This window comes from Chelonoidis abingdonii, chromosome 2 (genome assembly GCF_003597395.2).
Source record: "Chelonoidis abingdonii isolate Lonesome George chromosome 2, CheloAbing_2.0, whole genome shotgun sequence".
NCBI classification, from domain to species: domain Eukaryota; kingdom Metazoa; phylum Chordata; order Testudines; family Testudinidae; genus Chelonoidis; species Chelonoidis abingdonii.
Genome location: NC_133770.1, coordinates 93,453,290 through 93,479,593, shown reverse-complemented (window position 1 = coordinate 93,479,593; position 26,304 = coordinate 93,453,290). Strand labels below are relative to the sequence as shown.

The 26,304-nt window shown below is 40.4% G+C and overlaps 1 protein-coding gene across 6 annotated transcripts in view; it reads right to left on the bottom strand.

Moving 5' to 3' along the window:
* The window catches only part of BBS9 (Bardet-Biedl syndrome 9), a 498,766-nt gene that overhangs the window by 139,443 nt on the left and 333,019 nt on the right, over positions 1–26,304 (bottom strand). For all 6 annotated transcript variants that reach the window (XM_075062584.1, XM_032778779.2, XM_032778787.2 and 3 more), the window contains one exon: positions 14,274–14,381. In XM_075062584.1, the coding sequence (XP_074918685.1) occupies positions 14,274–14,381 (108 nt within the window). The remainder of the gene's footprint in view (positions 1–14,273; positions 14,382–26,304) is intronic.

Below are 26,304 nucleotides of genomic sequence, written 5' to 3'. Positions count from 1 at the left end.
AGGCATCACAAGGCCTGAAGCCTGGTGATCGAGGTATGCACTGGTACTGGGTACAAGTACGCAAACTGTGGCAACCGAAGAGTGCAAAAAAAGTACTCTGACGAAATCTACTACTAAAACTATACTAACACTCAAACTATTAGCTACCAATGAATACCAACTAGATGCAAATGTAAAAGAAGGGAAAACTTGCAGTAACAAGATAGAACACTCCAACAACGATCACGGGAAGTAAGAAGGAACTGAGAGATATAAGAGGCGGCTCTGCCATTTATATTGTTGCACAGTTGTGCAAGGCAGCAGAAGGTAAATGCACTGCCCCAAGGGAACTGTGGGAAAAATCTCCGACAACTGTGCCCTGGGCGCATACACCCCTGAAGCAGAATTGATTTGTGTAATGACTCAAAGAACTTACTGTTCTTCTTGTCTCCTTGGTAGTCACTAAAAAGGATTGAATTTGTGGGAAACTCCATAAGTATATATCTCATATTCAAAAAGGGAACATTCTGAAAAAAAAATATCACAGATTCTGGGAAGGTAATTAACTTGATTTTTACCCATGAAAGAACCATAGATAATGCATGAGCCATAAAACACTTGAGTCTGCAAGATCTGGGACATAGATGGGATTTCTTTCATTTTCATCAGTCATGTTTCCCAGGAAACGTATGCAGAAGCTTCAACCAAAAATGAAACCGCAGTTCAGTTGGTCTTGATTTAATGAAGGAATTATAACAATAATATTTTAAACTGTGCTGCTCCTTAGGAAAGCAGACTTTGGGATACAGAAAACTCCAATAAGTCTTCAACACCATTCATGGTAATAGTCATTTTGTAGCCCAGTGATTCTCTTTGCAACTTTTCTTGTGGAAACAATTAAGTTTAACCATTTCAAAGTATCAGGTGGACCCAACTGCAGGCTCTTGCTATCTATTCCTTGATAGAGGAACCTCCACACTGAGAAGAAAAGGATTTAGTCTCATGGTACTGCATCAGTGGGAAATGTATAAGTGGGCTTTTAAAAAGGTTAAGTCTTTCTTCATGGAGCTGTCATTTACCTGAGTCACCCCAGGTCTCAGCATTTAGTGCCTGATTTGTTCTAATCCTAATTTGAGACACCTGGTTAACTCAGACAAAATCCATCCTGTTCAAACTCATTCCTCAAAATGCTTCTAGACTGAACTAATGCAATCAGAGCTTTAATTCATCCTTCTGCTGACTTCAATGGAGTTACAGCAGTTACAGTCCTCAATAATGTTCAAGAATCAAGTCAAGGAGGCTACAGGTCCTCAGTACCTTTAAAATCAGGCCTTTTTTTAAAGGAACTGAAACATGAATTTAGTAGCTTAACTTTAGAAAACGTATGTTTAAAAACTGTGGCTATTATCTTTTAAAATGGGGTCAAATGCCATACAACCTAAGAATACACGTTCATTAAACTGACTGTTTTGAAAAGTTCCAGCTCATTATAGACATGGCACACTATCCTGGACAGGAAGTACATTTTTCCAAAGTGCTCTCCAGGTTAAGCAAATCTTTCCTTCTACTCCATCTGACATATAATGCAGCACTGTGATGTGACTGATTCCTATACTTCTAAATATGCTTTCTAATCTGAACAAATTAAACACAGACCTACATACACTGAAAATTATCCTATGTGCATCCGTGGTAAAAATCTCAAATACACTCAATACCTATTGCAGCAGCTATGATGGCAATGATAATGGCAATAGTAGGGGCACTCCAGTTGAGCTGCTTGCTGTAAAGCCTTTATGGATCCTTCTCTTTGCCATTTGAAATGTCATCAGCTCAGAGTTTAGCCCAGTTGATTTATTAGACAAACACAGAACATAAATCTAAATGTATAGCCAATACTGAAATCTTTATAGATCAATCTTTTTATAAAAAAGGAGATCTTTGTTATACAGTATACTAAAATAATCTTGAGAGCAGATTTTTAAGTATCCTCACAGTCTGCCTCTGTCAGTGTTTTTAGGTAACATACACCAGTAAGGAGCTGCAGGATGTAAATCAATAGAGGGTCTGGACAGCTGGCAAGCAGATACATGAATTTATCCTCAAGCTTCCTGCTCTCTAGCTATTTTTCACAAAAGCTAATGCTTCAGGATAATCCTTTTTAGAACTCAAATACATGACATCCTTGGTACAAAACTTCATCCTGTACTATCACTTTTTAATGAACCGTCCTGGGGACTGCAGCATCATACTGTGCTAAACACTCTGAAAAGCGACGATTCAGGAAAGCATTTAAGAATGTGCCTAAATTTATGTGTGTCAGTAGTTCCACTGAAGACAATAGGACTACAAACATGCTTACAGCTGGGCATGTGAATAACTATCTTGTTGAATTGGGGCCATGTACTGTAATTTCATTTGTCTTCTCTAGGCACCGCAAGGAAAACTGAAGGTCCAAAGCAATCTTTGTTTAGAAGGGCAAATTTGAAAGAGGCTCTTAAATTGCATCCACAGAATCTGCACGAACATTACCCTGCATTTATGTGGATAAAAACTGACACTGTGTGTAAACAGGCATACAAATTACTGTATTTGCATATTTGCTGAGTGCAATTTAGGAGGCTACTTTGAAAATAAGGCCCAGAATGTCTTTGATTTATGGGTTTTATGTCTCACGCTTATTATTATTTTGTTATAGTTGTCCACGTGTTTAATCAGAAGTAATAAGCCAGATGCTTCAAATTAAAGAGAGATTTAAAAATCTATTCCAGTCCATAACAATAAATTCTGAAACTGGTTTAGGTCTTAGAGACACTGATTATGAAATGAGATTTATTTTACAAAATCTAAACACACCTAATAAGAACTTGAAATTTAATCTTTAAGTTATCTAAATATTTTCATGAGGGAGAAATACAGTTATTTAACTAGAAACTGTGGTAGCACAGTAGCAAGTGCAAACTCTGAAGTTTTGGATAGAAGTATTAATTTAGGGTTTGATTTTATGACTCTCACTGCGGTTGAGAGTCATACCTACTCTTCTGAGTAGTTCCAGTTAAATATTTTTATATAACAACAAAATGCAAATGATTGGCCACATCTGTCCCATCCTTACCAGGAATAGTACTTACCAATCAGAATATGGGTAGCACAATCTGGCCCTAAAATCTGAGAGTAATATTTGTATTTTGTTGATTAGATTAAAATATTTTAGAGAAGGTTTAGTTTTGGTGAAATTTTCTGCAACGAGTGGAAAAAAAAACCCTTACCACATGTGAACATTTAAACAGCTGCATGAGATGACACTCAACAAATCTGCTTCAGAATGTTGAGAAATCCTCAATGGCTGGTCAGGAGATAAAGATGACCTGGTTCACGCTGCTTTTTAAAGGTAATTTTGCTGACTTCTGTGGAGTTACTCCTGATTTACACTAGTGAGAAAAGAAGATCAGGTCCTTTCTGTTCAAAGTGTGCTGTTAAAAGTCTTTCATAAAGCAACATGTTGTGCTGACATAAACAGAAAACGGTAAACTTATCTGTCAAGCTAGTGTCTTGATGACTACAATCATAATGTGTCTGTTTATTTCTTTCTCAGATGCAGTATCTGTGTATGATGATTTTACTCTTCAAGTAGCACCTGCATCAAGAGCATTAGCTACACTCAAATATACTCTTTTACCAGGCACACATTTGGAATCACTGCCCTATAACGATCCTCTACAAACCACAGTCAGCAGCTCATCTGATAACTCTCATAAAGAAATATTACACAATGAGGGCTGACTGAAAGCCTGAGAATTAAGATTCATATGTCTGTCCTATTATCTTCCAGAATATGTGAAAACCTCTCCCTGAAATTAAATTGCTTTTGCACCAAGTTCTTCGTGAGCTTAGCAAGAGTTTAATTCACTTTAAATAAGAAAATGAAAGAGGGCAAAAAGAAAACAAAGACAAAAACAAAGTTTGGAGGAAAGACACTAAAAATCAGCACAGTAAAGGAGAGGGCACTGGCTGTAAAGGAAAGGCACTAAAAACCAGCACAGTAGAGGAAAAGGCACTGGCTGCAAAACGTTTCATTGATCATTCTTGCACACACCCAAAGCAAAAACCACTGGAAAGTGCATCTTCCTCAAACTACAGCAGTAGCAGTAGATAGGGCCGGCTCTGGCTTTTTTGCCACCCCAAGCAAAAAAACAAAACAAAACGGCATGGCTGGAGCGGCAATACAGGGGAAAAACAAAACAAAACACCACACGGCCGGAGCTGCAAAGCAGGGAAAAGCACGGAGCCAGGGTGCAGGGGGACTCCCTGCGCTGCAGACATGCCCCGGCTAGTGGAGGGAAGAGGAAGGGAGCGGGGGGAGAGAGAGAAGGTGGGTGGTCAGCGCTTCAGCGGGTGCTCACCACGTGGCCCCAACTGCCGCATCGCCTGCTGGGAGGGCTCTGCGCCGCTCTGGTCAGCTGGGAGAGAAGAACGCGGGCTGCCCTGCCGAGTTTGCTCCAGGGCGCTGCCCTCCTCCGCGCCACTGCTGCCCCCTACAGGGTGGACGGTTCAGCGAACCAAAAAAAAAAAGCGTGCCGCCCTAGGATTAGGCAGAATGCCATCCCATAGAATCTGCCACCCCAAGCACAAGCTTGCTTGGCTGGTGCCTGGAGCTGGCCCTGGCAGTAGAGGAGCTAATAGAGAGGGTGACCATCCCTGCTGGCAGGCTTAAGGTGCATGTGTTCCTTTCCAAGCCTATCCTATAACTGACCAAAGGAGAAACAACGAGGAGTCCTTGTGGCACCTTAGAGACTAACAAATTTATTTGGGCATAAGCTTTCATGGGCTAAAACCCACTTCATCAGATGCACAGAGTGGAAAATACAGTAGGCAGGTATAAATACACAGCGCATGAAAAGATGGGAGTTGCCTTACCAAGTGGGGGGTCAGTGTTAACAAGCTAATTCAATTAAGGTGAAACTGGCCTATTCTCAATAGTTGACAAGAAGGAGTGAATACTAAGGGAGTGAAAAATCACTTTTGTAGTGCTAATGACGCCAGTGCAATCAAGGTGGCCCATTTCAAACAGTTGACAAGAAGGTGTGAGTATCAGCAGAGGGAAATTACTTTTTGTAGCGACCCTGCCACTCCTTATTCAGGCCTAATTTAATGGTGTCAACTTCCATCTTTTCATGTGCTGTGTATTTATACCTGCCTACTGTATTTTCCACTCCATGCATCTGATGAAGTGAGTTTTAGGCCACGAAAGCTTATGCACAAATAAATTTATTAGTCTCTAATGTGCCACAAGGACTCCTAGTTGTTTTTGCTGATACAGACGAACACGGCTAACACTTTGAAACCCGACAAAAGGAGGTGTACAACATGAATTTTCACACAGGATTGGAGAACAAGCCTTCCTTGCACTTACTTGGCAGGAATGGCTGCTGTCCCATGGGGCTGGGCCCAGCTGCCCACTGCAGGCATTGCAACATGGTGCATAGAGTGCAAAGGTGCTGTGAACCCATTCACCATTTTGCAATGCAACTCACTCAGATTTGGCTCAGTTCCCCTCCATCAAGACAGAGAGCTGGTTGGGCCAAACTTAAATGGCACTGTGACCCTGTGAACCACATTGCAGTACCCAGAGTTCAGAGTTGGGCCCAGCCCCGCAGGACAGGAGCCGCCACTGCCAGGTAAATACGGAGCAGGCTCACTCTCTAGGCCACCACCAATGACCCATCACCCTTTGCCTCCCTCAGCTGCAGATTCTAACCTCAGCTGTGGAATTACAAAACGCTAGTATTGTAAAAAAGCAGTGTGAGATTAGAATTAGGTCCAGTGGTTGATTTATTAGCTAGCCTACAACAGTTTATTTTTTTTCTTTTTTAGTGAGGATGTATTATTTACAGTTGCTTCACAGAAGGATTGAGCACATCCCAGTAGCAAAATGTGCCTTCCAAAGTGGGTCATTGATGGAACCAGAGCCATTTATTCCCTCCTCTCACTGACTTGCCAGTAAGGGACTATTTTGGCTTCAGTCAGTAATATTAGGGCGGGGCTGGTACTACCACCTATTACCAAAGTTGCCTTACACTCCCCATTAAAAGATCCTGTGTTCAGCAGCTTATAGCTTTGCCAGACTTTAACCATTTGGAGTGAAATTTTCCATACTGGCTGTCTGTCTCAGTCTGAATTATTATTACTGAAATTTCCACCAAAATGGTTCAGCCATTTCCAAGAATGAAGCTAGGGAAAATTATGTCTCCATCGTGTTAAAAAATTCTTGACACCTTTCCTTTGAACTGTTCTACTGCCCCCATACTTTGGAGCAGGACCTTGACATTTGGGTTGACCTTTGTATCAGGGATGTGCTTTTTGCCAACCCTGGGAAAATCCACCCAAATCTGGCTAATTTAAATGCATTTGAAAAATCACAGTTCTCACATGCTCAGTAGAGATCTGACAGAGCTAAATGGCTAAAATCTCCCAAGACTGCCATTCTTACTGAGCATGTTTGAGCCTCTCACAGTTCCTGGTGCTGACTGGACTGTGCATGTGCCATCCATACAGAATGCCTGAGCATGCTGTACCCCAGAACTATGTGGACTCAGAAGGACTTTTCCAGTAAAGGCTGCTTTCCAACAACTCTGGCCCAGGGTGGGCTTGGGCACAGGAACTGAGAGCAGAGAGCCTCTCTTTCCAGTACTCTCAATGAGCGTTCCCTGCTGGAACCCAGGTAGCGTGGAGAACAAAGCAGTCTGATGTGAATGAAGATGAGAAAAAGCTGAACAGTGGGAGGGAAAGGAATTGATTAGGACTAGTTGTCTGGTGAGAGAGGACTGGAGTCAGGGAAGAAACTGTGACTGGGAGTTGTTGGGTGGGGTCACTGGCTGGACAAGGAGACTGGGAGACAAGTCTCTTCCTAATTAAAGACTGTATCATAACATATACACACAAGGGAGGTGAATTAAGGTTGCACAGATTATCTTAATTTTGATATTTCCTTACCTTTGCAACCTTAATAACATTATTTTAACATTGTTTTGTGTGTAAAAACATTCTGTGAATGACACCTGGTGTAAGTTCATTCATCATCATACAGAAAGGGCCCCATAATTTGTTCTTCAGTGGATATGGGCATTTATTTTCTCCAGTTCACTTCCAACTTTTGTTTTTGTCATTTTAGATTTGAGAACTGAGCTTTGTTCCAGCCTGTTAGTCTATGTCAGCTGGCGATGTCTTTCTCCTGATGCAGAAGTCCTCGTGCTGAGAGTTAGGCAACTGCACTGTCCTTTTTGCTGGGCACCCTATGCACATAATTAGTAGATTTCAAACAGTACACAACACGGCTGCTAAGATTCTATCTGGCACCACGTGGAGCAAGTACATGACAACAGGGTTGGCTCAGTTTCATTGGTTGGTGGTCAGAGTCTGCATTAGATTCAAGGTTCCCTATAGACCAACAGAGCACTTTCGAATCTCTCACCTTGGATTTGGTCACTTCATCCCTTTCATCCCTACCTTCACCTCCTAGTGCTGACTATTACTGCAAATATTTGCCTTGGGATTCCCTGAATAGAACTGTTGGGCATCATGGCACTTGTTCACTCCAAAGCTGAACAGACACTTTTTCTCTCCTTTGCTTCCAACTGTTTGGCACTGCATCCTCAATTATTAAACTGTTGAAGATTTTCTGTAAAGTACCTTGAGATGCCTAGGTATAAGGTTCTATGTAACTTGAAGTTGATATATTAAATGAAATATAGTTGCCAATTGCAGAGAATAGAAGCTACTGTGCTATCATTTTTGCTGTCTCTATGTATGTATAAGGCAGCAAGTCTGTCATGGAAGTTACGGATTCCGTGACTCTCCGTGACTTCTGCAGCGGCTAGTGCTGGCTCAGGGGCTGTCCAGCTCCTACTGTCATGGCCCTGCTGCTCCTAGACAGAGGTGCTAGGGCGCTCCACCTGCTGGCCACACCTACAGGCCCTGCCCCCGCAGCTCCCATTGGCTGCGGTTCCTGGCCAATGGGAGCTGTGCAGCCGATTCTAGTGGCAGGAGCAGTGTGCGGAGCCTCCTGACCCCTCTGCCACCTAGGAGCTGCAGGGATGCATAGAGCGGGTAGGGATCCCCAGCACCAGTGCCCGCCCCTCCCCCCAGCACCAGCCAGGGTCCTTGGCCACACACTGCTACCCACCCCCAGAGCACTAGCTGCTGCCCGCCCCCTCCCCAGAGCACCTGCCGCACCACTGGGCCGCCCCGTACCCCAGAGCACCCAAAGTTTAGTCAGGGGTATGTAATACAAGTCATGAACAGGTCACAGGCCTGTGAATTTTTGTTTACTGCCTGTGACCCATCTTGACTTTTACTAAAAATACCCATGACTAAAACATAGCCTTATGTGCGTATAACAAAATCTCCAAGGAGACAGAAAGTACAGCACCTAAACTCATGCCCAAATATTTGTTTTAGGCTCCTTCATAGAAAGGAAAAAATACAATGAGAAAAGGGTTTTCCCTTGTCAGCACCTAAGATGCAAACAATGTTCATCTAGAGTTCAACCTAAGCACCTTGGTCTTGCCTCTGTCTCTGATGCTCAGGCTAAAACTCTGTCCAAAAAACCATGTACAGAACAACATTGCAATGCTGTGATATCATTCTTAGTGCTACTTTATGATTTAAGCAGCTCCCTTCGCTCTTGGGCTTGGAGCAATTAGAATTTTCAGACAGCTCAGTGGCAAATATTTCACGCTCACTATAGTGCAGCATGGCCAGTGGGCAGTCCATTTTGACCAAGAATGAATCAAACTCATTTATATAACATGGTTATAAGCTGAAGACTAATTTAAAGCTTTCAAAATTTTCATTCAGTTTTGCATGTATCGCCTGTCCTTCGTAGAAAGTTATCATGAATCAACTAAAGTCAAGTAGATGATGTAAGGTCGAATTTTTGTCAAGGCTTTGGACCTGCATCAGGACATGCAAGCCATATTACTGCCACTGAGGATGTTCACATACACTTGCATCCTCTCTCTAGTCTGCCTGTCTGCTGTATTCTTATCAGCCTGACTGTTATTCAAACATACAAGAAAGCTATTCACCGAAATAGACAGCAAGCAGCACAATCATAGAATCATAGGACTGGAAGGGACCTCGAAAAGTCATCTAGTCTACTCCCATGCACTCATGGTAGGACTTGGGATTATCTAGACCATCCCTTACAGGTGTTTGTCTAACCTGTTCTTAAAAATCTCCAATGATGGAGATTCCATGACCTCCCTAGGCAATTTATTCCACTGCTTAACCACCCTGACAGGAAGTTTTTCCTAATGTCCAACCTAAACCTCTATTGCTGCAATTTAAGCCCATTGCTTCTTGTCCTGTCCTCAGAGGTTAAGAACAACAATTTTTCTCCTTCCTCCTTGTAACAATCTTTTATGTACTTGAAACCTGTTACGGCCCCTCTGAGTCTTCTCTTTTCCAGACTAAACAAACCCAGTTTTTTCAATCTTCTCTCATGGGTCATGTTTTCTAGATCTTTAATCATCATTTTTGTTGTTCTTCTCTGGACTTTCTCTAATTTGTCCACATCCTTCCTGAAATATGGGCACCCAGAACTGGAGACACAATACTTCAGCTGCGGCCTAATCAGTGCACAGTAGAGCGGAAGAATTACTTCTCCTGTCTTGCTTACAGCACTCCTGCTAATATATCCAGAATGATGTTAGCTTTTTTTTGCAACAGAGTTACACTGTTGACTCACATTTAGCTTGTGGTCCACTATGACCCCCAGACCCCTTTCCGCGACTCTTCTTCTAGGCAGTCATTTCCCATTTTGTATGTTGTACAACTGATTGTTCTTCCTAATGGAGTACTTTGCATTTGTCTTTATTGAATTTCATCCTATTTATTTTAGACCATTTCTCCAGTTTGTCCAAATCATTTTGAATTTTAAATCCTATCCTCCAAAGCACTTGCAACCCCTCCCAGCTTGGTATTGTCACAAAACTTTATAAGTGTACTCTCTATGCCATTATCTAAATCATGATGAATATATTGAACAGAAATGGACCCAGAACTGATCCCTGCAAGGACCCCACTCGTTATGCCCTTCCAGCATGACTGTGAACCACTGATAACTACTTTCTGGGAATGTTTTCCAACCAGTTTTGCACCCCCTTATAATAGCTCCATCTAGGTTGCATTTCCCTAGTTTGTTTATGAGAAGGTCATGCGAGACAGTATCAAAAGCTTTACTAAAGTCAAGAAATACTATGTCTACCACTTCCCCCCATCCACAAGGCTTGTTACCTTGCCAAAGAAAGCTATCAGGTTGGTTTGACATGATTTGTTCTTGACAAATCCATGCTGACTGTTACTTATCACCTTATTATCTCTAGATTTTTGAAAATTGATTGCTTAATTGTTTGCTCCATTATCTTTCTGGGTACAGAAGTTAAGCTGACTGGTCTGTATTCCCCAGGTTTCTTTATTTTCCCTTTTTATAGATGGCACTATATTTGCCCTTTTCCAGTCTTCTGGAATCTCTGCTGTCCTCCATGACTTTTCAAAGATAAATTGCTAATGGCTCAGATATCTCCTCAGTCAGCTGCTTGAGTATTCTAGGATGCATTTCATCAGGCCCTGGTGACTTGAAGACATCTACCTATCTGAAAAAACAGGGTACTTGTGGCACCTTAGAGACTAACAAATTTATTTGAAGCAAATCTTTCGTGGGCTTACAGCCACTTCATCCGAAGTACTCCTGTTTTTTTTGCGGATACAGACTAACATCTGCCTACCCTACTTATCTAATAATTTTGAACATTTTTCTATTTTTAGCATTTGATCCTGCTTCATTTCACTGATATTCAGACATTAGAGGTCCAATCACCACCAACCTTCTTGGTGAAAACCAACAACAAAGAAATCATTAAGGCACCTTCTGCCATTTCCACTTTTCTGTTATTTTTCCCCCCTCATTGAGTACTGGGCCTACCCTGTCCTTGGTTTTCCTCTTGCTTCTAATGTATTTGTAGAATGTTTTCTTGTTATCCTTTATGTCTCTAGCTAGTTTGATCTCATTTTGTGCCTTGACCTTTCTAATTTTGTCCCTACATACTTGATTTGTTTATATTCATCCTTTGTAATTTGACCTAGTTTCCACTTTTTGTAGGACTCTTTTTTGATTTTTAGATCACCGAAGATCTCCTGGTTAAGTCAGGGTGGTCTCTTGCCATACTTCCTATCTTTCTTACGAAGTGGGGTAGTTTGCTCTTGTGCCCTTAATAATGTCTCTCTGAAAAACTGAACTGTCTTCAATTATTTTCCCTTTAGATTTGCTTCCCATGGGATCTTACCTACCAATTTCCTGAGTTTGCTAAAGTCTGCCTTCTTAAAATCCATTGTCTTTATTTTGCTCTTCTCCCGCCTACCATTCCTTAAAATCATGAACTCTACCATTTCATGATCACTTTCACCCAAACTGCCTTCCACTTTCAAATTCTCAACCAGTTCCTCCCTATTTGTCAAAATCAAATCTAAAACAGCCTCTCTCCTACTAGCTTTCTCCATCTTCTGAAATAAAAAATTGTCTCCAATACATTCCAAGAACTTGTTGAATAATCCTTGCCCTGCTGTGTTAATTTCCCAACAGATGTCTGAGTAGTTGAAGTCCCCCCTCACCACCAAGTCCTGTACTTTGAATGATTTTGTTGAAGCTTTTTTTAAACAACTATCTACCTCTTCTTCCTGGTTAAGTGGTCTTTAGTAGACCCCTACCATGACATCACCCTTAGTTTTACCCCTTTTATCCTTACCCAGAGACTTTCAACAAGTCTGTCTCCTCTTTCCATCTCAACCCTTCTATACCAATATTCCAGTCATGCATATTATCCCACTGATGCTCTGTTACGCCAACCATTTGCAAACTAGTTGTTTTTATTTACTGGCATTTTGAGTTCTTCCTGCTTAGCCTTTTACATTTCAATACCATGTCCTTGATCACAAGGATAGACCAACAGCAGAGAGAAGGGAGGGTCTGGCACATGTTCTAGGTTTGTTGTAGTCTCCTAACAGTGAAGGTGGAATTTTATTGGGATTGCAGCCTTTGTTCTGGAGAGCTGATGTATTTCTCCAAGATCAGAAGGACAGTTAAAAAAAATAACACAGGTTAAACTGAGTGTCTGTCAACCCTGAAGTCAATGGGGAAAATCAGTACACTAAGCCTTCTACAGGTTTTTCTTGTTGTCCTTTTCATAGTAGATTGTTATTCTGAAGTTCAGAATTCTGGAGTTCAGTTACATATGGATGAATTTTGCTGCAGTATACTACACAAAACTTATTTATAGACATGGAGGGCCAAATTTCAAAAAATAGCCACCTAAATTTATCTTACCAAATTCAGACAAATCTGGGTCAGCCTTTGCTTATTTCATCTACACGGTCCACCTGATCAAATGAATTGTATATTTTCCACGTTCCTCTTCTTATTTGTCTTGGTTTTATCAAAGCATTTATGTTACGTGTGAGCTGTATTGTTTTCTACAGAGCCATATAACGTCATCCCTACCCTCGGCATATTAAATAAATAAACAACATTATGCAGTTATTAGCTGACCTACATGCAGGACTCCTCCCCTTGTATCTTTCACTTTTATCATATTATATATTGTTGCATCTCCTCTCCCTGTCTATCGTTACAAGTTTGCCAGTGGAAACACTTTAAGGTAAAAAGTAGCCCTTAAACTCTGCTTATCATAGGTAACTGTTTATGCAAAATACACATTTGTGTACAAAACAGTTAGTTTGTCAGGCAAACAAATCATGCATTTGTAAGTATATATTTTGTGCACACAAATATTATTTTGCACACATAATTCACCTGTTTCTGTTAACGGCACAAGGATTTTACAAGTATCCATTTATAACCATTTAGGCTATGTCTACTCTACAGGGGCTGCAGTTATGCTGCTGTACCACTGTAGCATACATGGTTCCCACGGTTGTGGATAGGGTTTTTGACTGTAGGTAATTTACCTCCCCAAGCAGCAATAACTATGAAATATTTCTTCCATCAACCCGGATGTGTCTACACTGGAGGTTAGGTCAGCTTAACTGCAGTGCACAGGGGGTGTGAATTTTTCACATCCCTGAGCACCATAGCTAAATTGATCTTAAGTATAGACCAACTCCTGAGTGCACTTGCCATTCTTCCACGCCTTCATCATCCGTTTAGATTTGTGCCATGACACCATCCTGGTAGTATGAATGTGAATTTATTTAGTTCTAACATCCAAAACCACTTTCAGTCCAATGCTGTGGAGAAAAGTATGAATGACTAGTACCCATTTAAATTAGATACCATACATACGTGTATACAAAAAGAATGCTGACATGGTTGTCCCACTTTAAAAATCATTCTAAACAGATCTCTCAATATTAACTTTCTAATGAAGTAAATGTCACCCTGGTTTAAAAGTGCACACATAAATAAAATAATTCGTTAAAGAATTGGTTATATTTTAGAGAAATCTGAAAATAAGTACAATAATAAACAAATCATGTTTAGGATCTCCTATGTTTAGAATGACTGATCATGAGAAATAAGCCACTTAACAGAAACATAATTAAGTAAATAAAATTGAAAGCATCTTATGGGGCACTTTATTAAATTACAGTGCATTTGTTTACCATTCTTACTCTCAAAATAAATTAACATCGTATCATAGTTTCCAGCACCATAAAATCTTTCCAGAAAATGTGTCATCTGTGTATGCAATGTATTTTACATCCAATATAATATTGTTTGATATATCCAGTAATATTTTTTCTGAAATTCTAGGAAGTCTTCCCACAAACAGTAAGTAATGACCAAATTTTAATCAACTGGCACTAAGTCCCAACAATAAAAACCTTAATTAAACTGAAATATCCTAACCTTCATTTCTACCTAACCTTCAACTTTCAGAAAGGAGGTCAGGTTTAAAGTCCTCAGCTACCTCATACATATCGTGTTACAGTACCAGATCTTTTTAATTCAGAAGAAATTATTCACCTCAGCTGTTCTGAAGGGAAGGCCCTGGAAAAAAAATCTGAAGAATTACAGAATCCTATAAAATTATCAGATTTGATTGAACCAGGAAAAAATTAAAAGTATTTCTAGAAAAGTGCTGTTCATTTACTAATCAGAAACTTAAAAAACATAATTGGAAACACCTCAGTCAATTAATCCTTTTCCTGCAGACACAAGGTACGAGTTAGATTTGTTCTGTAATCGAAATACAAGTGAATATTTTTCCTTCTCTTACCAGTTTTGGATTTCTGCTTTGTGAGGTGCCTGTGGCTGGTAAACGTTGTGGAATCCTGTACACCTGTCCTTTCCTCCAGATCAGATTCTGGAATGGGAGTACAGCCACCTGGTTGAAAATATAATAGAATACCTTCATGTGGAGCATAGGCAACCAGAACATAAACAAGAACAAGAGACAATAAACAAAGTGGCAAGAGTCCCAAAGAATGTATAAAATTGGAATGGCCTGCAGTTTAAGCCTTGGTGAAAAATACTTTGAATAGAGAGTGAGCTACTACCATTCTGTTCAGTATATTGATTATGCCTTGGTGATTCCTCACTTTACTCATTTGTGCCATGTAAGGAATGTGTTAAACTTATAGCGCACGTAAAACTCACTTTACACAAAGGATAGAAATAGGTCTTAGCATGAATTGTGTCACGTATCCAATCGCTGGAACCTGGTACAGTAATAAAAGATTGAGCGTGTATGAAATAATTCTACAGTGAGCAAAGCCTGCGAGGACCATTAGTTTGCCACAGAGGGTGTTTCATGATGATATTTTTTTGGACGTGTAATTTATACACACTGATTGTCAATAATTTCTACTGTAGCACCATGACATATTGCACTGCCCAGCACCACACTGCCATGCGGGGTGCATGTGATCCCAGGATAGGCTGTCATAATTTCTCTTTTGTAGTTTTCAATATTTACCTGTATGACTTCATGTAGATATTCCACTTGTCTACTTCACTGCATGTTTAAGTAACTACCTACAACTATCTCTTTAAACATATATAAACTGTTATTAAAAATTCTAAGAAAGGGAAAATCTAGTACAAGAATCACTGAGCACAAAGGAACCAGCTGTCTACCAATGCCACTGTTCGCCTGGAGCTAGCTGCAGCAGTTTGAAATGGATTAGGATGATTCAAGTCTGTTTGAAAATGCTGCTACCAGTGCCTCTGGGAAAGGGCTGCTACTCAGGAGTAAAGGCCTGAACCTGCTGGCTCATAATTGTCTCTTTTTTAGGGCGACTTGAAGAAAGCCAGAAAACAAAGGAGGAAAAGGAGACACCATAAGCAGAAGGCAGGAGGGGCAGAGCAACGGAAATAGGACTATGGGAGAAATATACTTCCATGTTTCACATTTTCTTGCAGGACGTATGTGGCTAAAACAGAAATAAACACCTATGCATAATCACAAAGAACTGGATGCATACACAATATCACACACAGCAAGCACAATCGTTTTACATTTCAACACCATGTCCTTGATCACAAGGATGGATCAACAGCAGAGAAAAGGTGGAGTATGCACATAGCTAATAAGATAGCATACAGCATGAGTTTTGAGCATGCTGTCTGTCATTTTCAGTAGAAAACTACATAGGCAGCTTCCATTGTGCCCATGTAGATCTGGAAGAAAGGAAGAACTTATGAAGTTACTGGGTTTTTACCCCAGCTCAGAGATCGTGGTCTTTCTGAAACTTTTCTCAGGGCAGAAGCGATGCATATTTGATGCATTTTCTCTTTTAATACAGCAGTGCAGGCCTCTCTTATTTTGCTCAGCAGCTTCAAATCAAACACTTGATCAAAAGTCCATGAAAGGTTTTGTGCTTAACTGCAAGCATATGGTCACCTACTCAAAGTTAAGCTCTTGCTTAAGTGCTTTGCGGGATCAGGACCTAAATGTACAACACACACTCTGAGTGAAAATTAGTGCCTTCCCAAGATCATCGCTAGCAAGCAAACAAACTGCATTGCCTAGTGTTGAAAATCATCCTTTATTGTCTACTGAAAGAGTGCGTTTTTTAAAACATCATATTAACTTCTAACTCAAAACAACAAAGAGGCTTATATAATACATTTCTGCTGTTGTGAAAATAAATGTTTTATTCCATGCCCCATGAATGGGATACCTGATTTGTGGCAATATAGCATCTCTCTCATTGCAAAATAAAAGAACAAAGCATTTGCAAAAATTAAATATGCCAGTCCAGTGGCATTGGAAAGCATTCTGCCTGGCAGAAAAAACAGCTTCTCCAGCAACTTCGGGATCCCTGATTTTTAACACAGTGAAGATCGGACATCGTGAATATTGATAATATACCAGATCATCAGTTGATGTAAATCAAGGTGGCTCTGCTGAGTGCAATAAACCTATGCTGATTTACACCCAGGGCCGGCTCCAGGCACCAGCCCAGCAAGCAGCTGCTTGGGGCAGCCAACAGTGAGGGGAGGCACATCTGGCTCTGAGGCGGTGGGTCCCTCACTCCCTCTCAGAGCAAAGGACCAGCCGCCAAATTGCCGCCGAAGACTGAAGCGGCGACAGTAGAGCAGATCACTGTCAGAGCTTTTTTTTTTTTCTTTTTTCTTTTTTCTTTTTGCTGCTTGGGGTGGCAAAAACCCTGGAGCCGGACCTGTTTACACCACTGAAAAACCTGACCCAGCAGTCTTGGTTTTCAAGAAAGGGAGAAGGCATGAGCTATTCTACCCCAAATATGCCCTGACAGCCAATTTGTGATGTGTCATGGACTCAACATGTCGTTTCAGAGGTGGCTGAATCTCCTATCCTTTCAGTTCAGGGGAAGAGGTTTGGAAGCTAGTGGTAAACCTAATGTGAAAAAAGAGAGATTAGCACAAGCAGCGATTCCTAAAATGTCCACCACAAAACAGAAGTGGGTAGGGCAAATCTGATAACAGGAAATACGAACATTATGATATGTTAATCTACTCTAATACGTTGCTACTGAAAAACATTAAATATAAATATACATACATCCAACGAAAATAAAGTATTTGTTATTCTCCAGCATATCTAATCCCACCTGCAAACTGTGACTGTAAAATGTAAACTATATGACTCAAAGAACTGGAAACTATTCCTCTAACATTCAAATTAGGATACTTGTAATTTTTGTTCCACAGATAAAATCTATCCTGTTAAACACAAATCTGTAAACACATGATAAATCATTAAAGAGCCATACAAATAACAACCTGAGAGTGGTATCATGGATTAAACACTGAGATTACGAGTGAAAAGTCACATAACCTATTAGTGCATATTGGGTTTCTGGAAACAAATAAAAGAACTTTGAAAAGTTTGCTCTGAAAACTGAAACTCTATAGGTTATATGGCCTTGAGAATTAATGGCTTTTGATGCCAAACTATTTCATTAGTCATTAGCACTATTTTCCAGTTGATGGTAACTGAATCAGAGTCGGAAAATGTCTATTTGCCCTTAGGCACCCCATGCTATTGGTTGGAAGGAAGCGGGACTTCCTGCTCTTGGTTTTGATGTCAGAGGTTTGTTAAGATTTACTTGTCAACTGATACTGTCAAAACGTACCAGCACTAAAAGCAAAATTCATTTTTTCCATTACCGTACTTTCCTGATAGAGAACAGTGAGAACTGGAATTTCACCATTTAAACTGGGGGACTGCATAGGTTACACACAAAGCAAACAGGCTCTGAAAGAACCGGAAAACATACTATCAGCCTCATTTACAACACATACATTCAACATATTCCCTACCCTTCAACAGAATTTGTAGTATACCAGTATTTTATGTTGGGTCACTTTACCTGCTGTTATATAAAAACAAGACATTATTACTATATTGTAAGTGTAGACACTGTGATCACAGCTGTACAAGACACAAACAAAAACACGGGGGTGAAATCCTGGCCTCACTGAAGTCAATGCAAGTTTTGCTATTTACTTCAGTAAGGCTGGATTTTACCCTTGATCCTTGGGCCATTTAAGCTAAAGATCAGACACCACTGAAGATGGGGATGCCATAAACTCTGAAATTTTTCTCCACACACTGGGATGATGGTGGCATTATATTGCTGAGGTTTAGCATTTACTCAGCTCATGGAAGAAGTGAATTTTCAAAAAGGGATTTGAATGAAGATGAAGTGCGAAACTTGTGCACCAGGGAGGGCAGAGAATTATACCTCAGATTTCTCAGAAGAAGGAAATGACAGATGTACTGAGGTGCGTATCACTGGCAGAAGGAAGAGGCAAGATGGGGAAAAAATTTGAGATGTAGGATTTCTTTCTTACAGTATGTGACAGAGTGCTCAGGTCTAATAGATGGGTCAGCACTCTGATCACAGTAGCCTCAATTAGTTTCCCAGCAACAGCTGATTGAGGAAATAGGGAAGAAGTAGCTAAACAGATAAGGAAGCTAGGTGAGTCAAGGAACTAATTGGCCCATCAGCTGATGAGCTCGATAAAAAGGCAAGAAGGAAGCATCAGGATGTGGGAGGACGGCGCTAACTCTGCCCGCACTGAAGGCCATCCCAAGGAAGACAGATCTCTTTTCCTCACAGGGCCCTGACGAACAGTATCTGAAGTTCATAGGGATTAGGACTGGTGTGTTGCACTGTACAGGTGTTGGTAGAAAGAAATAAATTATACAGAGTAGACACTAAAAGAAGAGTAATTCCTGGGGTGGCCAAGTACCAGGGGAAAGGGAGTGCGACAGCCGCCATATCACACAAGTGATCAATTTTTTCTGAACACATAAAACCAATCTTTTGTAGAATACTACGGTGCTCCACGTTTCCAGAACCACTGAACTCCATCACCACAAGAATACACGGCTTTCTGTCTGCCATGGACACCTTCAAGAAAGGAGAGGTGTCCACTTTGGAAAATATTAATTTTGTTTCAGTGTTTTAGATATGCTATAAAAGACCCCTGTTAAAGAGTGTGTTCTTACATATGATGCTGGCATTTTCAAGGAAGTCCCATTGAAATTCAATGGTAGCTGGGCTCCTGACTTCCTTAGGTACCTGTGAAAGTCACAGTCTAAATGCATACATACTATAATTTGACTTTCTTTTGTTTCTATATGGTTTATCCTGCATCCCTACCATATGGATACAATTTCTACTGATTTTGGCATTAATGCTCCCTGTACAAAAGATATAATGGGCTGCATATTAGATAGCTGTACATTGCCTGTTATATGCATCCTTACTATGAGCCTTATCCCATCCCTGTAAAAACCAAGATGGATTTTGCCATTGGGTTCAATGGCAACAGTATCAGTCCCTTTGTATTTCCTGGAGTCAGGAGGGAAACACGTATTGCTATATGGTTAATGGGAAAATTTTCAGAAGTGCCTACATAGTTTAGGAACCTATGTCTCATTTTCAAAAGTGATTTAGGCATTTATGAGTCTAAATCTAATTGAAAATACATAAGATTAGGCTCCTATGTACCTAAATCACTTCTGAAAATGTGACTTAAATGCTTTTGAAAATTTTACCCAGTGTTAATCCTGTGCCAAAAAAATACTCATTTTTATGTATACATGTGCAAAAAGGAATACAATTTTATTCATAAAGCAAACATTTTTTAAAGCAGGGCTTTAACATCAGTAATGAAGACTGAATGTGTAATGTTGTTATGCTGTGGGACCAAATTCTTGGAATATTTACAGATTTGCTTGGACAAATAATTTTTTCATGTAACATATATTGTTCTTACCACAAGTAGAATAAATCCACCTAGAAGCTACATGTCTATGCCTCCACTCACACGGGACAGAGTTATTAATGTATGGTGTGTCTCTTACTGCATCTCAAAATGGAAATGGACCTGCTCTAAATTTCACTGAACGCCATGGTAGTCATTCAACTGACCTGAAAGGGAGCTGGATCAGTGGTGAATATACAGTTTAAACTGCACTTAATTCAGTTTTTATCCTTTGAAAACATTTTTCACTTCATAGGACAAATATCACCAAACTGAAAATATCATTACAACTCCAAATCCTTCACACCTTCGGACTGCATGGGTGCTAGTCAACACGTTTAAATCTGATAGATCTTTATCTTTACATTCAGACAGTTCTCTTTAAATTGTCGTGTTTGTGTGTGTGTCCCTGCGCGTGCAAGTGCATGTTGTTTCAGGGGTTCCCACTGATCATCTATTTTAGCAACCTACTATTATGAACTTCTGTCCATCCCAAGGACTGAAAAAAATCATAGTAGCATAATCATTCACATCCATTGATAATTATTTAAGTAAACTATATCAAGCAGAAAAGTGAGCTATTTACCAAAAAAACAAGAACAGCATATAAATCTCAGAGATTGGAAGTGATCCAGGTTGAGAAGTTCTCCAGATGTCAGTCTATAAACAGTGCTTCATGAAATGAATTTCCCTATTAACTGTTGGCAAGAACAGCACCTCAAACATGTTATTGCATTATGACCCACTCTTCCCCCTTTTCTGTGCAGCTGAATTCTTGTCTGACACCTCAGATCTTTTATCAGTTGTGATAAATCCAGCACTTTGGGCAGGCAACCCGCGGCCAGCAAAATTGTTTGATAGGGTACGATGTTACGGCCAAGTAATTGTGAGCTTTCTTCACTGAAGGAAATGAGACCGCTCTTGTTTATTTTCACTACATCTGTTTTTGTAACACATTTAGTTCTTAAGATGGAAAGAGACACACACATCCAAAGGAAACATAAACATATGCTATCTACTTTCTCTTTAATTAAAGTACTGACAGTTTTGCTACAGAGTCCTAGCACAATGTTTTTTCACATTAACATAGTTCTTAAAGCTCAAAAACAGGAAAACAAAAGTAGTAAACAGCTGTAGATAGTAAAAGAGCTTGGCAGGAATGACTATTTGTGTTTCCTTTTTCTTTTCCAGTTGATCAATATCTAAACCATTCATCAACAAAAAGTGCAGTCTATTATCCTCCAGCTATATCTCCCCTTCACAGCACAGAAGAAAGATCTATGATATTTGGACATGTTCTATTATTTTAAATTTTCACATAGCCATTAAACTCCCCAAAACAGACAAAGTCAGAATCAAATAATCTCTTTTCTGGAAGTTTCTATTTCCACTCTTATTTCTCTTCTAAATTCTCCTTCAGAGATTAACTCTTACAAGAGTTCTTACAGAAGGGAGAAAAAAAATGTTACACATTCAGTCTCAGTGTCAAGAAGGCCAGTACATGAGGCAAAAGCTCTGTAAAAGGCAGATCTTTCCTTCCTATGTACACCATTGGAGATAGACTGAATAGCAAAACTATTTCACAGAAGAACTCCCGAAGTTCTGGGCAATTTCATATTCAGTTACTTGTAGGCTCTGCCTGCAATACATACTGAAACAGTAATCCTTCTCAAAGTGCACAGAAACTGCAGTTTTCAATAGTGTTATAGTCTAGGTGCCATTGATGCATTAAAGGATTCATAATGGTCACTCCAGTTGCATACCGTTTGGGGAGCAGAAGAGAACAGATTGCTCACTCCAGAGATTTCCCCATTTCAGCAGTCTCTTTACAATTGTAAAGAAACAGACAAAGCATAGGAAGCTTTTCCAAAAAGATTTTTATTTAGTCAAAGATATTTTTACATCTGCCTAATGGAAAATGGTCTTCTCATCAAGTTTCAGTGAGGGAAATGCTAATGGAATAGCTGATTAATCAGTTAAGTACTGCAGAACAAACCAGAGTCGGACAAATTCATGTTTTTCCCACTGTTCCCAACTGATTCATGGAAAATGTTTCTAATTTTTGTGCAATTAAAACATATTCTGCTGAGTTAAATATAAAGTCCTAAATTACTGTGGACAATCTAAACACATCTCCAGATAGGAGTACACTGTGCAACAGTTCTGCTGCTTCCTTCTTTCGCTGGTTTGTTTACTGATTAACTACTGTACTAGTAGTTTTGTCAGATGGTTCCATAGAAAACTGAGGCCTGGTCTACACTACCAAGTTAGGTGGATGTAAGCTGCCTTGCATCGACCTAGTTGTGCAAGTGTCTACACTTAAGTTTGTCTCCCACTGGTGTAAGCAAGCACTGAGTCATGGTCAATGTACTGAGGTCAATGCAGTGTGAGACTGTGTTAGCTACATTGACCCTAACAGTCCTCCAGCAGCTGTCCTACAATGCCTGACACTGACCTCTCTGGACACAAATGTGAACTCCACTGCCCAGCAGTCACATAGACCTGAAGCCTTTTCACACCCTTTAAAACCCCCCTATTTTTTGAAATGCCCTCTCCTGACTGTCCACCTTGGCAAGCACACCTAGCAGCTCTCCACTGTTTTGTGCAACTGCCCAGCTAACTATGCTGGCTACATGCTCCAGATGCGCTCTGGACTGGTGCAGACAGGAGATATTGGCTCTCCTGGGCCTGTGGGAAGATGGGGCTGTGCAGATATAGCTATGGACCAGCCATAGAAAAGTGAACATCTACAAGCAGGTTGCATGGGATGCAGGAGAAGGGGTACAACAGGGATGCGCAGCAGGCATATCAGAACGCCATGGAGGCCAACAGTCAATCCATTGCCGAGTTGCAGACCTGCAACTTTTACAATGAGCTGCATACCATACTTGACATGTGACCGGGGGAGCCAGCTATGCTACGAGCCAAGATCTTCGAGACTTCACTGCAGTTCAATCTGTCATGGCACTCGAGCACTGGCAAGCCTGATTCAGGGGAAGGCGCCTCAGGTAAGTGTATAAATGTATTTCTCACTGCAGTGATGTACTAATGGTGCCCTCAACTTAACAGGACACCTCTATTGACCTTTCATTGTTTTACTCATATTAAAAGAGGTAGCATTATCTGTTTTTCAATCTGCTGCAGTTAGGTGGGAACTGGAGGGGGTGGGAAGGCCATGCGGATTAGTTTGTTTATGTACACAGGGATGTCCTTTGAGTACTCCTTATGGATTTCAATACACTTTCATGAAGGTACTTTGCAATTCTCTCTCAAAGCTTTCTAGGGACAGCAGCCTTATTTCATCCTCCACTGTAGACACTTTCCTATGCCAGTAAGGAAGAACTTCACAGGCACTATTGCAGTAAAAAGGCTAGCAGCATAAAGGGCCAGGTGACTTTGGAAAACCAGCAGCAGCTGTGCTCTCTGTGACTTTATTACCCTTAAGAGTGAGCTATTTACCAAATATCAGCTAAAATCACCACCACCTGTGAAACATGGTGCAAGTACTCAGTGCCATTGCTCTGTACTCATAGATTCATGCAACTGAGTAATTGCCTCTTCACTTCCCTCACCTCTCCTGGGTCATACTCACCATGGCCTGGGCTGAAGAGCAGAAGTGTCAATAAGCATGTCTTGTTCAAAGCTTGCATAATCGTAGCAAAATAGCCCTTCTTTTGATCTAGTCTGTGGCCAGGTGGACTGGTACCAAAATAGAGATATGAGTGCCATATATCGCTCCACTGCAGTTCGGAACCCCATTGCTTCAAATCCATCCACTATGTCCTCCATGTTGCCTAGAGTCACATTTCCATGTAGCAGGAGACCATTAATGGCCCTGAGCACTTGCATAACAATGGCCCCCACAGTGAATTTTCCAACTCGAAAATGATTTCTCACTGACTGGTAGCATTCTGGTGTCGCAAGTTTCCACAGTGCAATCACCACTCGCTTTTCTACTATCAGTGCAGCTCTCATTCTGGTGTCCTAACACTGGAGGCCTGGAATGAGACTGGCAGACAACTCCAGGAATGTGGCCTTGTGAATCCAAAAGTTCTGCAGACACTGCTCGTCATCCCTACCTTGCATTATGATGTGACCTGAACAGTCAGTGCTTATTTCTCAGACCCAGAAGTGGCGCTCCACGATCTGCAGTTGCTCCATAAATGACACCAAAAACTTGGAATTGGTTCTTGATATGTTCCACAGCAATTTGTCCTCCACAAAATTGTCATATTCCCCGCTGGTTCGGTTTTTCTTTCAACTCTGCAAATATCAGAGTATCGTGCATCCCGTATATTGCAACACTCATGACAATAGTGCAGAATTGTGCAGGCTCCATGCTTTTGTCAAATATGGCAGGCAGCAAGAAAGGCCATCTGGGTTCATTCAGTTTTTTTAAAAGGAGAAAAATTAAGGGATATAGATGGCATTATGGGATGGAGAAATTTGCATGATGGGAAATTGACCCCTTGCTCCCAGTCTCACCTGCATGACTTGTGTCTGCTCCACCATCCACTCCCAAAACTTCCCAAAACACAGTGGACTGGACAGTGGCAAGTTGCACACAGAGATAGCTATCCATAGTGCACCATGCTGTGCAGCAAAACAAGCACTCCTGGTGGGTATGCACAATGCCATCACGAGGAGCTAAGTATGCATGCACACAAGCCATATACTGTGGCAGCTTTATGCCAACATAGTTTGCATTGGCACAAGCTTATAATATAGACATACCTTAAGTAACTTTTGAGATCGGAGTGTGGGAAAATAATCTATAACCATTATGTGAGAGCCTAGCAGGTTTGTATGACATGCAGAGGTATTTTGGGTACAATGACTTCTTTTGAATTCATAAGTTGTCTCAATCTGTAACAGTGCAGGGGATTTTGGCAGAACATTCTCTTTTATGACAGCACATATGCTGTTTAAGTCATCAAATCCTCTTGGCCATTTTTCCAGGAAGAGGTTGAGTGCATGTGGTATGCAAGTCATAGGAATGGCATTGGGAAATGCCACTAAAAACTGATCTAACAGCTGTTTTCATTAAAGAAGCATTATGAGACATCATGCAAAAAACTCTGTCAAAATCAACTTTCTGTAATACCCTTAGTAAAGCATGGCTGAGAGTGGAATAATTTTAAGCTATCTAGCCATTCAATATCTAGCAAAAGAAGTTTCTTACTAGCTCTGAAAAAAAGGATGAATAATGATAGCTCCCTTCAGCCACATAAGTCTGTTATTTCATCCAACAATGCATTCACCTGACAATCATGCACTGTTTGGAAAATAAGTTCCTTGTGTTCTAGTCCGAGTTGGAGAAGGTAAATATTTCTTAGTTGTGCAGGACTTGGAAGAGTTCCACCTTCCTTAGTGTAATGGCATGAAAAATCAGTTTACAATGAGGCCTTTACAAGGGAAATATCAGCTCAGACAATAACTCTTGACAAATGCCCGCATAAAGCTATCACAGTATCCTACAGAGTGCATTGTCTGACATAAACATCCAGTATTTGTTGTTGTCTGGGACTCAGGCCCTCCATCTTTATTTTTAGAGTGTCTTCTCCTCCAACTATATTTTGTATTTAGCATAAATGTGTAGGGCTTGTTTCATAAATGTGAAATACTATTGAAACGGAACAGAATATTACTGCCAGCAAATTCAATTATACAGATTTTCAGGGTATAACTATGCTCATTCAACTATGTAAACCATACTTGATAGCTGTATTTTTGGAGGGGTGGGGTGGTAGGAGAAGGGAAAGGTCAGCTTTTTCAGTAGTCTCCCATAATAAATTTTATACCATGAAGGTTTGGCTTTTTGCAGAATATGTAGAATATGTACACATTATAAATATATATTTGTATATATAAAAAGAGTGCTGGCTAGCTGCACTACAAAAATGGCTTAAAATAAATGCCCAAAAATGAAAATAAACCCCCCAAAACCAGAAGCCTTAAGTATAATTCAGAAATTTCCTTTCTAGCATCCCTCTCTGTACTGCTTCTACTGTCTTCTCAAACATTATACAAAATATTACTTCTTCTCAATGTGAGAATCAAATGCTGCATCAGCTCTTCCCACAAGACTTCTTACCACAAAAAATCCTTTTCTCTTCTGATCATCAACATCACTTGGCTTCTCAGCATACTTGTATGTCCTCCCTGGCATGCTGCACTAGAAAGACAACACTAGTGGAAAATCTAAATTCTTCTTGAACTATTAACATGTACTTCCATCTCACTTAGAATCTGATTACGCATAGTCTACCTTGCATTGCATCAATGTCAATGGACAAACAGTATGGCTGCTAAATTAAGGAAGCACATAATGCCAAATCATGCTATTCAGATCACTACACAAGAACAGATTCATGTTAATTTGTTCTGAAATAGCCTGAATTTGGTGGTCATGTTTGATGGGGTATTTGATGGGCTGAGACTATGAAGGTGTGGATAAAAGTTTTTGTAAGTATCTGTCTGAGTTCCTGTTAAATCAATGCTGCAGGGACTTTATGGCGTTGTTAATAACGTTAGGACACCTTGAGTCT